Here is an 18501-nt window from a genome sequence, read left to right as displayed (position 1 = left end):
GTCATCCGCCGCCAACGGCAATGACAGTAGTATCTTTGCATCTGTCAGTGTCGCCAGAGATGTAGACCAATGTTTTCGCGTAGGAGTCTGTGCTGCATAACAAATGTGTTTTGTTGAAATGTCATGTAATCATATGTGAGTGTTATTTTCAAAAACTGTAATTCAGCTTTATGTGGAAGGATTTTCACTGCCTGCGATAATTGTTGCATACTTGATTTTATAACATGACAGCAGAACAATGAATTATTAAGTGCATTATTACTGCAGTCATTGGGTTACTAAATAAAAAAGAAAATATGGCACAGAGTAGCTCCAGTGGCACGTCGTCTAGGCGGCACGGGAGGAGCGATCACGATACAGCTTCATTAACATCAAGCAGATATGCCGACGCCGAATGGGAAGCCAAGGAGGTACGTATTCTTGTCAACTGCTGCATGGTACAGTACAACAGTACATGATGAAGTTGACGGTTTAGCCTCATTTATTTTTGCATTTAAAGGCATTACGGCAGAGAGAATTGGAGGAAGCAAGAGCTCGCGCAACCCAGATGGAAAAGACGATGAGATGGTGGTCTGATTGTACTGCAAACTGGAGAGAAAAATGGAGCAAGGTACATAAAATATAATATTTTTTGCTAGTATTGTATTGGAAACTATCTGCTCAACATGCATCTACTGTAATTATGATTTACCTGGAAAAAGAGCTAGTATTGTTCAAGTAGGTGTTTCATATAGTATTTTCCTATCACGTTTGAAAAGAGTATGAAACAGTACATTGGTACTTCGATGGAAATGTCAACAAGTCAACGTGGACTAGTTCTTCGTGTTAATGTGTTAGGTTCAGGAACCCAGACATCTAAGAATTGTTTCCTGACAAGCTAAGCAAGGAAGTAGGATAGGTATTCATATACAGAAAAATCAGCTTGTGTTTCTAGAATATACTGCATAGTGTATTGTACTGCTTTCCTAGTCTACTCATAGTTCCGTAAATGAGTTCCCAGACTCATTCGTGTATGACAGTGCTAAGAGACTGGCAGGCGGTTCTGCTTTGATGAAGATTACTTTATGATGTGGTGTGAGATGCAGATTTTCTACTTGCCAATGTAGGCTTAGTATCTATGTGTCATGTAAATCAGATCAGTTAGACAAATTCTGAAAAATTGGTAACTCATACATAAATATGTCTTTAGGATGACTCAATTAATGAAATGAAATGTCGACCCATTGCTCCTCAGTTTGGAGCTGATTAGAGACCTTCTGTTTTTGAAACTTTGCTCCTGAACATTTCCTTTTCCATTACTCATGCTTGCCATATGTTGTTTCATTGTAAGTCTTTCTTGGCTATTGAATTCAAGTGTTTGTGGACTGATTTTTTTCCCCATAAATATTTAAGAGTCTTGCTGTTCGTCAATTGTCATATTTCCAAAGTTTCCTCGTCGTCAGCATTTCTGACTTTTCTATGTTCTGATAAATTTTGTTATTCCTTTTTAATTTAAAAAATTCTGAATTTATATAGAGGATGTAATATATTCCTTACATAAATTTTCATTCTAATACTTAAGGATTCACGAGCGTAGACGATAGGCATTCATATTTCACCAGCGTGTTATAGTACTTTATTTTAATATACATCTACATTGTCAAATTGGTTGATATTCCATGTGACTAAGTATTTTGTATATCACCTATGTGTGTGTATTAACTGTCACCTAACCAAGCACTATTAATGCAGCTTTAATGAAACTGGTTTCAAAATGAACTTGGGAATTTGAAATTAGTTGCCAGTGTGATAAAACACAACTACGACAGAATTACAACAAAGAATTTACTATCGAAGTTGTTGGTGCTGTCCCAACATCATGTTGGAAATACACATTCTTCGTGATTCTTAAGCTAGCCATTGTGGTCCATAAAATTTTTGTTCCAAATTATCACAATTTGTTCCAAGATGCTATTGAAAAGGAGTGTATTTATTTTGAAGTGTCAAATGCCCTACCCATAAATTTTGAGGTTTAAGTTTTTCAACTTAAACTTGACTCCACACATACAGATGACGTTTCTCAGGTTCTGTGTCAACAGAGTCAAAACCTTTTATACAGTTAATGAATGTTACTATATCTGGAGTATGTATATATTACAAATTGTGGACGTCAGTTTGAAAATCTCTTCGAAGCAGGATGTACACTATCTAAACACACACATCTAAACACACAGTGATATCCATTTAGTTGACTGTCATGTATAAATACCTTGTTCAATAATAACGGAAGCAATCAGTTATTGACAAATTGGAGAGAGAAAAAAATCTACTCACCAAGCAGCAGCAGAACACACACATAAAAGATGGTTGTAATTGGCAAGCTTGTGTGGCCAGTGGCTCCTTCTTCAGGCAGAAGGGTTGAAGGGGAAGGAAAAAGGGTGAAGGAACAGGACTGGAGAGGTCTAGGAAAAAGGGGTAGATTTCAGGAAAGTCACCCAGAAACGTGAGTCAGGGGAGACTTACCCTACGGTGTGAGAAGGAAAGACTGATTGTTGGGGACTGTATCGGACAAGATTTGAATGCCTGAGACTGCTTTTCTCTTGTGCATGATGTTTAAGCAGTAATATCTGTCTGCATATTACCGTGTCTCCCACCTTTAAGCTCTCAGGTTTTCAAATCTCATCCTGTGGAGTCCCCAACAATCATGCATTCCCTCTCATCCTGTAAGGTAAGTCACCCCTGACTCACAGTTCTGGGTGACTTTCCCGAAATACACCCCTTTTTCCTAGACATGTCCAGTCCTTTTCCTTCACCCCTCTTCCTTCCCCTTCAGTGCTTCTCCTGAAAGAGCAGCACCTGGCTCCAAAAGCTTGCTAATTACAACAGTCTTTTATGTGTGTGTTCTGCTACTGCTTGGTGAGTAGATTTTTTATGTATCCAATTAAATAATTTTGTTCAATAATGTTGAGAAGGCTATGTTTTCCTAAATTTCTTTTAAGATTATTTGTATATCTTCAACAATTTTTCATATAGACTATTTTAAAATTTCACCTGTTAAAAAAGTCTTCCTCACTGTTTTTTATTACTTTCCTAATTTATGATTTTGTTCTCGACAGTTCAGAAGGTCTTTGAAATGTTTTGCAGAAGTACTTCACAGTTCTTGGGGATGTGTGTGGTCAGTTTTGCCATTTAGATCACTGAAGCAAAAACTTGATGCTTGAAGGCTATTTATGTTGTTCTTGAAGGTCTGACAGACATTTTGTGTGTTATTTTTTGTGTGATCGTCCTGTATCTTCGCTAGGTGTGATTTTTGGAAAATATACTTTTTGTTTCTTTTATTTGTAGCTTAAATAGCTCATAATGTTAACTCCTTGAGAACATTTCCATTTTTTCCATTCTTTTTGTTACTAGTATCTCACAGATGTCATTCTGTCAGCTCTTTTCTTTAGTTTCAGCTGATACATTACATTATTATTTTTAAATAATTTTTGTCATGTTGTTACAAAAGATCATATTTAAACATTGAGTTAATAATTAAATCACTAAAGACCAAGAACTCTCATGGATGTGACGGGGTATCTAGCGGAATACTGAAGTATTGTTCTATGTATGTTAGCCCAGTACTTAGCCATATCTGTAACTTTTCCTTTAGGAGTGGTCGGTTTCCTGACCGATTAAAGTACTCGATAGTGAAGCCACTTTATAAAAAGGGAGACAGGGATAATGTTGACAATTCTAGACCTATTTCTATGCCATCAGTGTTTGCTAAAGTTATTGAGAGGGTTGTATATACAAGGTTACTGGAGCATTTAAATTCACATAATTTGCTGTCAAATGTACAGTTTGGTTTTAGAAATGGTTTAACAACTGAAAATGCTATATTCTCTTTTCTCTGTGAGGTTTTGGACAGATTAAATAAAAGGTTGTGAATGCTAGGTGTTTTCTTTAATTTAACAAAGGCTTTTGACTGTGTTGACCACAAAATATTACTGCAGAAGTTGGACCATTATGGAGTAAGGGACAATTGTTTCACTTCTTACTTTAAGAACAGAAAGCAGAAGGTGATTCTCCACAATATTGAGAGTGGTAGTGATGTTCAGTCCCAATGGGGCACTGTTAAGTGGGGCGTTCCCCAAGGGTCGGTGCTGGGGCCACTGCTGTTTCTTATTTATATAAATGATATGCCTTCTAGTATTACAGGTGATTTAAAAATATTTCTGTTTGCTGATGACACCAGCTTGGTAGTGAAGGATCTTGTGTGTAATATTGAAACAGTATCAAATGATGTAGTTCATGAAATAAGTTTGTGTCTTGTGGAAAATAATTTGATGCTAAATCACAGTAAGACCCAGTTTTTACAGTTTCTAACGCACAATTCAACAAGAACCGATATTTTGATCAGACATAATGGGCATATTATAAGCGAGATGGATCAGTTCAAGTTCCTAGGCGTTCTGATAGATAGTAAGCTGTTGTGGAAAGCCCATGTTCAGGATCTTGTTCAGAAACTAAATGCTGCTTTATTTACCATTAGAACAGTATCTGAAATAAGTGACAGTACAACATGAAAAGTAGTCTACTTCGCATATTTTCATATGCTTATGTCATATGGTATTATTTTTTGGGGTAATTCTTCTGATTCGAAAAGGCTATTTTTGGCTCAAAAATGGGCTGTTCGACCTATGTGTGGTGTAAGTTTGAGAACCTCTTGTCGACCCTATTCAATAGTCTGGGAGTTCTGACATTGCCCTCACAGTATATATTTTCTTTAATGTCGTTTGTTGTTAGCAATATTAGCTTATTCCCAAGAGTTAGCAGCTTTCACTCAGTTAATACTAGGCAGAAATCAAATCTGCATGTGGAATGCACTTCCTTGACTCTTGTGCAGAAAGGAGTGCAGTATTCTGCTGCATCCATTTTCTGTAAGCTACCACAAGAACTCAAAAATCTTAGCAGCAGCCCAAACACTTTTAAGTCTAAACTGAAGAGTTTCCTCATGGCTACTCCTTCTATTCTGTCGAGGAGCTCCTGGAAGAGCTGAAAAATTAAGCAAATTCCAGTGTTACATTGTTGATTTTCTTTATTTAAACTTACGATTTGTTGCCTGAATATTTTACTTATATTTCATTTTATCTGTTTCTACTATCGTGTTATAATTTCATGTATTGACTCGTTCCGTGACCATGGAGACTTCTCCTTAATTTGGTCCCACGGAACAATAAATAAATAAATAAAATAAAATGATGAAGGATGAAGAGGACGTGGTAATAATTGTCAACATTTATTTGAAGATTCTGAATCAGAGATTAATTTTCTTTGACCTGAGGGAAATTGTATTTTAAGGAGAGAGAGTTCGGCACAGTGAGGTCGATCGCATTTCAGTAATATCCACAGTTAGTTATATGTTCCAGTGATCATTTACCCTATTTATCATAATTTCATGGAACAAGTCAATTTCCAGGCCTGTTGGATGCACAAAATAGAAAAACATAGATGTGGAAAGTATTTGCACTCGGGAAAGTTTTAATTAGACATCTACCTAGTGGAACATGGCACCCCCTTTTTGCCATAGTGATAGTAAGGGTTACTTCAAACACTAAAAGTGATGGAGAGCCATCCTGATCTATGATTGCTGAGCCACCACCTGTAACTCGTGGAGCCCTCAGAGGGCGTACAACTCCTCTGTGAGTACATCACTGGTGAATACAGGGTCACAAGACTATGCAATATTGTTTCCCTTTCCCTGTTGCAACTAACTTCTGATTGTCCTTTACACTCCCCATGGGGATTCAGTCAGTGATGATTGGGTACAGGCATAGCAAATCTGGTATTCTTGAGCTGCGAGATGGTAAACACTATCAGTCTGTTATTACCATAATCTCTTGCATGTTTCAGTGACCATTGTACAGGACATGATGCCTCAATGTGAACGACTCAGGTAATGACCCTGCTCGGAGCAGGAATTTTCCAACTTTTTTTGAAGAAAATTCGGGGATTTGAAGTAACTTAGAGAGTACTCTGCTGCATTGGCTCCTTACTTAGCTTGCATTTATCACGAATCTCTTGCCCAACATAAAGTCCCAAGCGACTGGAAAAAACCGCAGGTGATGCCTGTATATAAGAAGGTAGAATCACGGATCCTCAAAATTACAAACCAATATCCTCAACATCGGTTTGTTGCAGGATTCTCGAACATATTCTCAGTTCGAATATAATGAATTTCCTTGAGACAGTGAAGTTGCTGTCCATACATCAGCATGGCTTTAGAAAGCATCGCTCCTGTGAAACGTAACTCGCCCTTTTTTCACATGATATCTTTTGAACCATGGATGAAGGGTATCAGACGGATGCCATATTTCTTGACTTCCGGAAAGTGTTTGACTCGGTGCCCCACTGCAGACTCCTAACTAAGGTACAAGCATATGGGATTGGTTCCCAAGTATGTGAGTGGCTCGGAGACTTGTTAAGTAATAGAACCCAGTATATTGTCCTCGATGGTGAGTGTTCATCGGAGGTAGGGTATCATCTGGAGTGCCCCAGGGAAGTGTGGTAGGTCCGCTGTTGTTTTCTATCTACATAAATGATCTTTTGGGTAGGGTGGATAGCAATGTGCAGCTGTTTGCCAATGATGCTGTGGTGTATGGGAAGGCGTCGTCGTTGAGTGACTGTAGGAGGATACAAGATGACTTGGGCAGGATTTGTGACTGGTGTAAAGAATGCAGTTAACTCTAAATATAGATAAATGTAAATTAATGCAGATGAATAGGAAAAAGAATCCCGTAATGTTTGAATACTCCATTAGTAGTGTAGCGCTCGACACAGTCACATCGATTAAATATTTGGGCATAACATTGCAGAGCAATATGAAGTGGGATAAGCATGTAATGGCAGTTGTGGGGAAGGCGGATAGTCGTCTTCGGTTCATTGGTAGAATTTTGGGAAGATGTGGTTCATCCATCTGTGAAGGAGTCTGCTTATAAAACACTAATATGACGCATTCTTGAGTACGGCTCGAGCGTTTGGGATCCCTATCAGGTCGGTTTGAGGGAGGACAGAAGCAATTCAAAGGCGGGCTGCTAGATTTGTTACTGGGGTTTGATCATCACACGAGTGTTACGGAAATGCTTCAGGAACTCTGGTGGGAGTCTCTGGAGGAAAGGAGGTGTTCTTTTGGTGAATCGCTACTGATGAAATTTAGAGAACCAGCATTTAAGGCTAACTGCAGTACAATTTTACAAAGATAAGATAAGAGAGATTAGGGCTCGTACAGAGGCATATAGACAGTCATTTTTCCCTCGTTCTGTTTGGGAGTGGAACAGGGAGAGAAGATGCTAGTTGTGGTACAAGGTACCCTCCGCCACGCACCGTATGGTGGTTTGCGGAGTATGTATGTAGATGTAGTAGACTTGCACATACGTAGACAGAAAGAGAACATAAGGCCCTGGAACCACCTGTTTTTTCAATTTATTGTGCTGTACTCTGAGAAAAGCTTTAGTCACAGTCAGTGCTCCCACATAAACAGAAGTAATACATATATGCAGTTGTAATGGTGTTGAGGAGACTGCAGAGGGGAGGTGGTTCTCTGCTGTGGGTGGATGGAAGCATAGACGATGAAGGCAACCAACTGTTGATGTAGTTCAATATTGTTAAAAGTAAACAAATGTAGTACAACACACCCACGCTAAACAGACAGAGAGCAGTGGGCAATGATTGCCGCATCCAAGATCAGTAATGTGAATGTGCTGCTTTCAGCATTTATCGAGGAGGCAGTCCGGTAGTGAGCGGCCGTCTGCTGCCGAGTCAGGGTGACGAGATCATGTCCCAGTTTGGTAATGAACCTAGAAGGTGATAGCGGTGGTATCCAGATGACAAACCCTGTGCTGATGGCTGGTCCATTGTCTGATGACATTGGGAGTGGCAAAAAGTTGGGACGACCTCAGTTCATGCTTCAGGCCGTGAGGTGATGGCAGAGTTCTCATGCAGATGGGGACAAAATGAAGGCAATTTGATGCTCAGCTCATAAGGGAGGATCACTGGTTTGCAGGCTGGCTGCATTTATGATAGCTGGGTCAGAAGAGTGTCTACATCCACAAGCCACCTTATAGTGTCTGTAGGGTTGTCATAATTTCTGGAAATCCGGGAATATCAGGAAATTTGAAACATGTCAGGGAAATGTGAAAAAAAAAACCTGGAAAAAACTTATTTTTGTCTCAGTAGATGAAATGGTTTTTTTTACTGATATGTCGCGAATTGTCACTGGCTGGGCACAACTGAGTATGTGCACTGCTTCCCTGTTCCCTCAGTCTTACTGCTTGTGCCCTTCTTACCATTCCCCTCAGTTTGCAGTCAGTGCTGTCACCAATTCTTGTTGCTAACCTAACAACTGCCGACGAGAGGCAGGGAGGCATGAGGAGTGATTCTACATCTACATCTATACTCCGCGAGCCACCTTACGGTGTGTGGCGGAGGGTACTTATTGTACCACTATCTGATCCCCCCTTCCCTGTTCCATTCACGAATTGTGCGTGGAAAGAACGACTGCTTGTAAGTCTCCGTATTTGCTCTAATTTCTCGGATCTTTTCGTTGTGATCATTACGCGAGATATATGTGGGCGGTAGTAATATGTTGCCCATCTCTTCCCGGAATGTGCTCTCTCGTAATTTCGATAATAAACCTCTCCGTATTGCGTAACGCCTTTCTTGAAGTGTCCGCCACTGGAGCTTGTTCAGCATCTCCGTAACGCTCTCGCGCTGACTAAATGTCCCCATGACGAATCGCGCTGCTTTTCGCTGGATCATGTCTATCTCTTCTATTAATCCAACCTGGTAAGGGTCCCATACTGATGAGCAATACTCAAGAATCGGACGAACAAGCGTTTTGTAAGCTACTTCTTTCGTCGATGAGTCACATTTTCTTAGAATTCTTCCTATGAATCTCAACCTGGCGCCTGCTTTTCCCACTATTTGTTTTATGTGATCATTCCACTTCAGATCGCTCCGGATAGTAACTCCTAAGTATTTTACGGTCGTTACCGCTTCCAATGATTTACCACCTATGGCATAATCGTACTGGAATGGATTTCTGCCCCTATGTATGCGCATTATATTACATTTATCTACGTTTAGGGAAAGCTGCCAGCTGTCGCACCATGCATTAATCCTCTGCAGGTCCTCCTGGAGTACGTACGAGTCTTCTGATGTTGCTACTTTCTTGTAGACAACCGTGTCATCTGCAAATAGCCTCACGGAGCTACCGATGTTGTCAACTAAGTCATTTATGTATATTGTAAACAATAAAGGTCCTATCACGCTTCCCTGCGGTACTCCCGAAATTACCTCTACATCTGCAGATTTTGAACCGTTAAGAATGACATGTTGTGTCCTTTCTTCTAGGAAATCCTGAATCCAATCACAAACCTGGTCCGATATTCCGTAAGCTCGTATTTTTTTCACTAAACGTAAGTGCGGAACCGTATCAAATGCCTTCCTGAAGTCCAGGAATACGGCATCAATCTGCTCGCCAGTGTCTACGGCACTGTGAATTTCTTGATCCGATTGTCAAAGACTATTGACGCATGTGGAGATTACGGTCGTGTGTGCATGAGTTGTGTCTGAGTGATTATGTGGAAGTGTTGTGCTCACGTTTTCTGACAAAGGCTATTGCCGAAAACTTAGTTGTGAGAGTGTGATAGTTTTTTCTACGTGCCTGTCTGTGGCTCAGCAACCATCTTTATGGTGAGTTGCTACCTATCTTCATTATTTTTCTTTGACATTTGTATTATGTAAGTTATATTCTCATCAACTAGGCAGAAACAAATTATATTGAGCAATTTTAACAAATGTTAAGCTTACAGTTCGCTGTAACCTTAGAGAAATCTTTACGTATTATGTTCCTTATATTATTTTAAAAAAAAAGCGTTAACAACTGTATACCAATAAGATTGTAACAATGAGAAGTCTTTGCTGTTAGATTTAGAACCATCTGACCCAAGTTACCTTTCAAGGTCAAGGTGGTGGGTTGCTCTGTACTGTTAATGAAATAAATACATAAATGTTCTCATTAGTATTGGTTCTCAGAGTATTCGCACAAGTTATCTGTTGTTTGGATTGATCACCACTGTCTCATTTTATCAACATGGTGCTTGTGACACGTGAATAACTGGCCACGTCCAGTGGACTTCCACAACAGGCCAAAACTGCAGTCCATTTCTGTGGGTATCTCTTAACGGATCGGGCCAGCCAATCTGAAGCCCGTCATTTCCCACTAATGTGCATGCCCTGCCCATCAGATCTAGTGCACCAATCTGCCCACAGGCTGGGTCTGTCTGTGTGTTGCATAATGTGGCAGATTTTCATCATGGAACCAGGACTTTGGTGTTCCTCTGCAAGCCAGAGGCCACAGATGATTGATTTAAGGAATTGTTACTATCTTACCACAAGTACATTGTACAGTGTGGCGTTTTATAGACATTTTATATGTTGTAGTACATTGTGGCACTTTGAAAGTAGTCCATAAATCAGAAAGTATGGAAGATAAGAAGAAGAAAATTGTGGCAGTTGTTGGCAGTTTGTATGCTGTGTACTTATATATTTCTTGAAAGAAAAATCACACAATGCCTGTTTAGTGAAATGATCATGTGGCATTGACAGCCAGGATGCCCCATCCAGGGAAATTTGGCAACCGGGTTGCAAGTCTTCATTCAGGAGACACAACAATGGCTGATTTACGTGTCGGTGATCATGAAATAATGATGAGGACAGCACAACACGCAGTCCACAAGTGGAGAAAATCTCCAATCCAGCTAGGAATCGAATCTGGGCCCACTATATGGTAGGCAAACACGTTACCACTTAGCTAAGCAGGCGGACACACAATATGATTAAAATAATAGGCATAACACAGTGTGTAATAACTGACAATGATGAACATAGTAGAATCAACATTTTATGGGCAGTCACCTATACTGTTGGTTTACACAACTCTTTCCCACCTTATACATTTCGTGCAGGAGACCTACTTTTCTCTGAAATTATTTCTGAAATCAATGAAGTATCTTAAATCTGTCTTGCGACGTCAAGGGAATGCATATTTTTGTCACCAGATGTGTTTTATTTTATTGAAATAAAATAATATCTGTGGTTTTAGTGAAACACACGTACCACTTGGCTTGCTTTTCCATCTAAATAGTTTATTAAAAAAGATTTTGATGTTACTACATAAGATTTGTGCTCGTACTTTTATAAATACGGAATTCCTTACATTTTTTATCATGTTATGTATTTATTCACCCTTGAGATCTTTATCTTACCTGGAAATCAGGGAAATATCGGGGAATTTGACTTGGGGAAACTTGTGGCAATCCTGGTCTTGCAGAGGGTACTTTGTGTACCTGTCACTTTCCCCTTTCCCTGTTCCAGTAGCATGCGACTTTTGGGAAGAAAGATTCCTGGTGAGCCTCCATGTGGACTTGAATCTCTTTAATTTTATCATTGTTGTCTTTTCATGACATATATGTAGGAGGAAACAATATATTGGTTGATGCTTCTAGGAATGTACATTCTCAGAAATTTAACAGTAGACCCTGCCATGATGCAGAATGCCTCTTATTAAGAATCTGCCACTGAATTTGACTGAGAATCTTCATGACCCTTTTGTACTTATGAATAAACCTTTAAGAAAACATACTGCTCCTCTTTTGACCTTCTCTATTTCCTTGATCGATCCTATGTGCCACGGATCACAGACTGATGAGCAGTACTCCAGTATTGGTTGAACGTGTGTTTTGTAAGTTTATTCCTTTGTTGATTAGGAATAAAACAAATGCAATGTAAGATTATTCAACTAAGATAAGTAATGAACTATAGACAAATTACAACAGTTGTACACAAAGGAAAATAACTGAACAATAAACTTTGGTTATTATTCCAAACACATAGCTGAACAAAATAATCTGGCAGCCCTGCAGCCAGGCAACTAGCGCGAGTTTTCATGTTCTTGTAAAGATAAGTCATTTTAGATTATAATAATATTAATTTATTACTGATTATGTGATAAATAGGTGTATTACTGTGCTTTTTAAGTGTACCATTAAAGGTTTCATTTTTCTTTAAGTAATATAGCAGAAAATGTGAAAATATTGTACAGTCGGGTTATGGTCGTATTTTCTGTTTACGTTTTGCTGCAGAAAATCTATAGATTTCCGTTTAATTGTTCTTTGCTCTCTCCAGCAATTTAACTGTAGTGTACCTCTTCATTATTTAACTCAAATTTCCGGAAAGTAGTGTAAGTTGTTGTTTCAGAAACTTTGCACTGTTGTTTTTGTTTACATACAGTTGCATGTAGGCCAAATTTGAGGAGCCATATTTTCGTTTTTATCTGTAATTCAACTGACTTGTTCTTAGTAAATTATTACGTTTATCATATGTGAAAAGTGCTTGACTTGCCATAGAATTGTTAGATCGGGGCTTTAGTGTGACAGGTGCTGTAGTTTTTTCCATGTGGGTGACTGTAGTGGCTTGGGAGTAGGGGACGTGAATGAGACTCATCAGTGGTTTTGTGGGATATGTAGAAGAGATGGGAAGATACTATAACAGGAGGGGAAAATTGCCGCCATTCAGAATGAGTTAGACAAAGCCAGGGGAGATCTTGACAGGTTAAGGAGGGAGAAGGGTAAAGAGAGGTGGGAAGTGGCAACAGGAGGAACAGGCCTAGAGCTTTGTTTGACAGCTTCGTGGTGAATGTGGAAAATAGATTTGACCTGATGCTTCAGTTAGAAGCTGGTGAGCCTCAAGCAGCTGCAGGTGTAGGCAGGGCACAGCAATCTTTCAGCAGCAAATTGAAAAGTAAGAATGTAGGGAAATCAGTAAAGAGAAAGAAAGTGTTGTTGTTACGTAGTTCCCATGGAAGAGGTGTTGGCTAACTTTTGCAGGGTGAACTAGGATCAGAATACCAGGTGTCCAATTTTTTTAAACCTCGTGCTGGTCCGGAGCAGGTGACAGAGGATTTAGGATTACTTTGCACAGATTTCACTAAGGAAGACACTGTGGTTATAGTGGGTGGGCCAGGTAATAGTATTGACAAAGATCCTGGGTGCAGTATAGAGTTTGACCTGGCAAAGATTTCATTGGCATCGAAGCATACCTGTGTTGAGTTTGTATCTGTTCTTGGGCGCCATGACCGACCTCATTTGAACTCTTCTGTCAGGAGAGCTAATTTGGAGTTGGAACGGCTGCTTTTGTCTGGTGCAGGTTCCTGTTGATTCTCTCAATAGGTGGGTTTATACTAAGCATGGCCTTCACCTTGAAAGGAAAGGGAAGGGTAAACTGCCTGGGAAAATAGCAGGAAAGTTGTAGGGGGGAGGCACTGTCATGAGTGATAAAATACTAGTGCTTATAGGGTTCAGAAAAGGCCCTATTTTAGGTTATGGGGACAGAAATAAACCAAATTTAAGAGAGATTAGGATTGAGACAAACCTAGCTTATTTCATCAGGATAAACAGCTGTTGGTTAAGAATTTTCAACAATCAGCAGAAATTTCAACTCTACACAATCTTAACTCAATCAATGTGAAATGTCAGTTACTTTTATTACAAGGACTGAGGAATAAAATTAATGAATCTATTATTTGCATAGATGAATTAGAGTCCTCCAACCCAGCTGACATAATCTGCCTCTATAAACATCACATGACCACTGGTATAGAACTTTTAAGTGTTACAGAATTTATGTTAGCATCTCACTTTTATAGAGCAGAAATGGAGAAAAGAGGAGTTGCCACATTCATCAGGAACTGTCATAAATTTAAGAACATCGACATTCACAAATTTTGCTTAGAACAGCATGTGCAACATAAGTAGAACTCCGTAAAAAAATCCTTCATAATATTAAGTGTATATCGAGCACCTGCAAGTAATTTTAATCTGTTCATAAACCACCTTTGAGCTATACTCACCCATTTAACAACCAAAAACAAAGAAATAGTGGTTGCTGGTGACTTCACTGTGGATATCCTCAAAGACTCTCCCAATGAGAACTTATTTGTGTTATTAACACTATCATTCAACTTAATTCCCAATATAAAGTTCCCAACTAGGGTAGCCAATTGCTTACAAACAGCCATTGATAATATCTTAATAGAAATATCTTAATAGAATATAATATCTTAATATCTTAATAGAAAAATCCGATGAACAAAATTATATTACAAAACCAACAATCAATGGCCTCTAGGACCATAACCTTCTGTTAAATGTTAGTACTGAACAGGATATAAAATATGTTAAATCTGAACTCAAGAGGGTAATCAATAAGCCAAAAATTGAGCATTTTAGGACACCCCTCGGAGACATTCACTGGAGTGATGTTTACAGTGCTCACAGCATGAATGAAAAATGTAACACTTTTGCTAATAAAGTGCTTACCTTATTTGAACACTGTCTCCCCCCCAAAACTAACCAAGGTTAGAGCAAAGTCTACAAAGAAGTCATGGATTACTCAAGGAATAGAGGTGTCTTGTAAAACAAAAAGAAAACGGTATCTGGCAATCCAAAACAGTTCTGATGTTGATGCTACAGCTCATTACAAGAAATACTGCAAAATATTAAAGATTGTTATATGGACATCAAAGCAAATATATAACAAAGAAAAGATAGTCATATCAGATAACAAAATAAAGACAATATGGGATGTAGTGAAGGACGAGACCGGTAGAACCAGACATGAAGACGGGCAAATAGTATTAAGAGTAAATGATACATTGGTGACAGATGTGTATAGTGTTGCAGAACTTTTTAACAAACATTTTTTAACTGTTACTGAAAAGATGGGTTTCTCAGGTTCTGTAGATGCTGCCACGGGATACCTCAGACCATACATTTCAAGTAACTTCCATAATCATAAACTCTTATGATGAAATATCAACAAATTTAATTAAAGAATGTGATTCTGAGTTAAGTAACATATTAAGCTATCTGTGTAACCAGTCATTTATCAGTGGAATATTTCCTGAATGGTTGAAATATGCTGAAGTTAAGCCACTGTTTAAGAAGGGAGATAAAGAAATAGTGTCCAATTTCACATTTGCCAGAATTCTCAAAAATTGTAGAAAAGGTAATGTACAATCAGCTTTATAACCATCTTATCACAAATAACATACTGTCAGAGCCACAGTTCGGATTTCCAAAGGTTTCTGATATTGAGAAGGCTATCTACACTTATAGTGAAAATGTACTTAATTCACTAGACAAAAAATTACAGGCAACTGGTATACTTTGTGATCTGTCAAAGGCATTTGGCTGTATAAATCACAGTATCCTTTTAAGTAAATTAGAATATTATGGTGTAACAGAAAATGGTGCAAAATTGTTCAAATCTTATATCTCTGGCAGGAAACAAAGGGTGTTATTAGGAGAGAGACATGTATTATGCTATCAGGCATCATCCAACTGGGAGCTAATTACATGTGGGGTCCCACAAGGTTTCATCTTAGGGCCCTTACTTTTTCTTGTGTATATCAATGATCTTCCATCAGTAACATTACCAGATGCCAAGTTTGTTTTGTTTGCCAATGATACAAACATTGCAATAAATAGCAAATCAAGTGTAGTCTTAGAATGAGCCGGCCGGGGTGGCTGAGTGGTTCTAGGCGCTACAGTCTGGAACCGCACGACTGCTACGGTCGCAGGTTCGAATCCTGCCTCGGGCATGGATGTGTGTGATGTCCTTAAGTTAGTTAGGTTTAAGTGGTTCTAAGTTCTAGTGGACTGATGACCTCAGAAGTTAAGTCCTATAGTGCTCAGAGCCATTTGAACCAATCTTAGAAAGATTGGCTAATAAAATATTTGTGGACTTTAATCATTGGTTCCTAGCTGATTCTTTGTCACTAAACTTTGAAAAAACACAGTAAATCCAGTTCAGAACTTGCAAGGAGTGTCCCATGAGTATATGCGTAACATATGATGACAAGCAGATAGAAGAAGTGGACAGTGTTAAATTCTTGGGATTACAGCTTGATAATGAATTCAACTGGGAGGAGCACACCACAGAACTGCTGAAGCGTCTAAACAAATCCCTATTTGCAATGCGAATTCTGTCAGATGTAGGAGATATAAAATGAAAAAGCTGGCATACTATGCTTATTTTCACTCCATAATTCCATATGGGATTATTTTTTGGGGTAAGTCATCAAGCCAAGCCAAAGTCTTCCAGGCACTAAAACGTGCAATAAGAGTTATATGTGGTGTGAACTCAAGAACATCCTGCAGAGGCCTGTTTAGGGAACTAGGGATACTAACCACTGCTTCCCAATATATTTATTCCCTAACTAAATTTGCCATTAAAAATATATCACTTTTTCGAACCAACAGCTCAGTTCATGGAATCAATACTAGAAATAAGAATAATCTTCACAAGGGTTTAAAGTATCTTACTCTTGTACAAAAAGGTGTGCATTGTTCAGGAACACACATTTTCAATAACTTGCCAGCAGCCATAAAAAGCATAACAACGAATGAAATTCAGTTTAAGATAAGCCTAAAAGATTTATTGGTGGCCAACTCCGCCTACTCCATTGATGAATTTCTCAGTAGATCCAACTGATTGTGTCTGTGTGTGATATATAAAGTACAATGTTCTGTTATATGTTTATTACCTTGCAAATAAAAAAAAAATCAAATTTTAAATTCTGTGCATTAATGTGATATTAGTAAATGAGTGTTGTAAAATGATCCTTTCATATAGTGTGAATAAAAAAATAAAAAAAAAAAATCATTCCACTTGGGACCTGTGGAAGATACATTAGCTTATTTGTTTTAGTTGTAAATATTTGTCATGTATTATTTTTTTCTGACATGTTCTGCATCCTGCAGGACCACCTCGGTATGGATCAATAGGAACGAAAGTAAATCTAATCTAATCAAATGGACTAAATTTTCCAAAGATTCTTCCATTGTGCCTTAGTCTGGTATCTGTCTTACCTTTGATTAATTTCCTGTGGTCATTCCACATCAGACTACTCCGTATGCATCCTTCTAGACATGTTATGGGTGTAACTGCTTGCAGTGATTGTTCTGCAATCATGTAATCATTCAGCAAATGGTCTTCCTGTCTATATATTCACAATATGTTACTTTTGTTTATGGAGATAGTCAACTGCCTCTCACCACACCAAATGTAGATCCTCTGCAGGTCTTCCTGCATTTCACTACAGTTTTCTAGTGTTGAGACTTCTCTGTATACAACAGCATCATCCACAAAAAGTGTCATGGAATATCCAGTGTTATCTACTATGTTGCAAAGTAATGGTCCTATAGCACTCCCTTGGGGTATGCTTCTCTCTCCATTCAAAATCACCTGCTCTGTTCTGTTTAATATAAAATCTTCAAACCAACCACATACTTGGTCTGCTATTGCACATACTTGCATTTGTTTTGCTAGGCAGTAGTGCGGAAGTTGAGAAACAAGGCACCTACTTGGATGCTTGTATCTACTGCTTTCTTGGTCTCAATGGCAAACAGAGTGGGCTGAGTATCACACAATAGTTATTTTTGGAACCCATGTTAATTTCTACAGAGGTGGTTTTCAATCTCCAGAAACGTCACTGTGAACAAGCTTAAAACATGTTCCAAAATTCTAGTACGCGCCATCAAAAATGTAGGCCTATTGTTCGACAACGATTCTTGAAACTGGAAATACTGTGTGATTTTTTCCAATCATTAGGAGTGGTTTGCTCTTTTAGAGGCCTAAGGTACACTGCTCCTAGAAGAGGAACAAGATCTTTAACATACACTCTGTAGAATCAAATTAGTATCCTCTGAGGTCCTGTGACCTTTCCTCTGTTGAGAGATTTCAGTTGGTTTTCTATCCCTTGGCCATTTATTTCGGTATTGTCATTTTGTAATTCAGTGTGAATATTTAAAGGGGGGGGGGGGGGGGGCGGGGGGACTACAGTGCGATTTTCCTGTGTGAAAAAGTTTTGGAGAGAAACATTTAGTATTTTGGCCTTTCCTGTGTCATCTCCTGTTTCAAGGCCATTGTGGTCATAGTGTGGCTGGATATATGGTTTCAATTTATTTACTGTCCACCTCCATAGCACAGCAGTAGCGTTACCGCCTACCATGCAAGGGGGCCCAGGTTCGATTCCCGGCAGGGGACTGGGTGTTTTGTGTCTTTCATCATCATTGACACACAAGTCACTGAAGTGGCATCACTTGAAAAGACTTGCAATGCAGTGACCGAACCCCGAAGGGGATATCCCGGCCAATAAATACCATACGATCATTTCATCTATTTACTGATTCAATGTATGACCAAACTACTTAGCATTTTCTGTCAAGTTGGTAGATAGAGAATTTTGCTTTTGAAATCATTGAACACTTCATACATAGCCCTTCTTGTGCTAATTTTGGCTTTATTTTCTGTTTGTCTGTGAGGTGTTGGCAATGTTTAAATTTACAGTGAAGCTCTCTTTTCTTTTGTAGCAGCTTTCTAACATGATAGTCCAACCATGGTGGGTCTTTTTCATCC

The 18501-nt window shown here is 38.8% G+C and overlaps 1 protein-coding gene across 3 annotated transcripts in view; it reads left to right on the top strand.

The window, feature by feature from the left end:
- The first annotated feature begins 54 nt into the window (after positions 1 to 54).
- Positions 55 to 18501, top strand: part of LOC126481235 (coiled-coil domain-containing protein 102A) — a 152677-nt gene continuing 134230 nt past the window's right edge. For 2 of the 3 annotated variants that reach the window (XR_007587534.1, XR_007587533.1), the window contains exons 1-2: positions 55 to 410; positions 500 to 610. Coding sequence is in view for 1 of the 3 variants with exons in the window: in XM_050104848.1 (XP_049960805.1) it covers positions 297 to 410; positions 500 to 610 (225 nt within the window). In the remaining 2 variants the exon portion in view is untranslated. The remainder of the gene's footprint in view (positions 411 to 499; positions 611 to 18501) is intronic. The other variant, XM_050104848.1, reaches the window with a different exon arrangement.

This window comes from Schistocerca serialis, chromosome 5, assembly GCF_023864345.2.
Source record: "Schistocerca serialis cubense isolate TAMUIC-IGC-003099 chromosome 5, iqSchSeri2.2, whole genome shotgun sequence".
Taxonomy (NCBI): Eukaryota; Metazoa; Arthropoda; class Insecta; order Orthoptera; family Acrididae; genus Schistocerca; species Schistocerca serialis.
The sequence above is the reverse complement of the archived record's forward strand: the minus strand, read 5'-3'. Positions and strand labels throughout refer to the sequence as shown.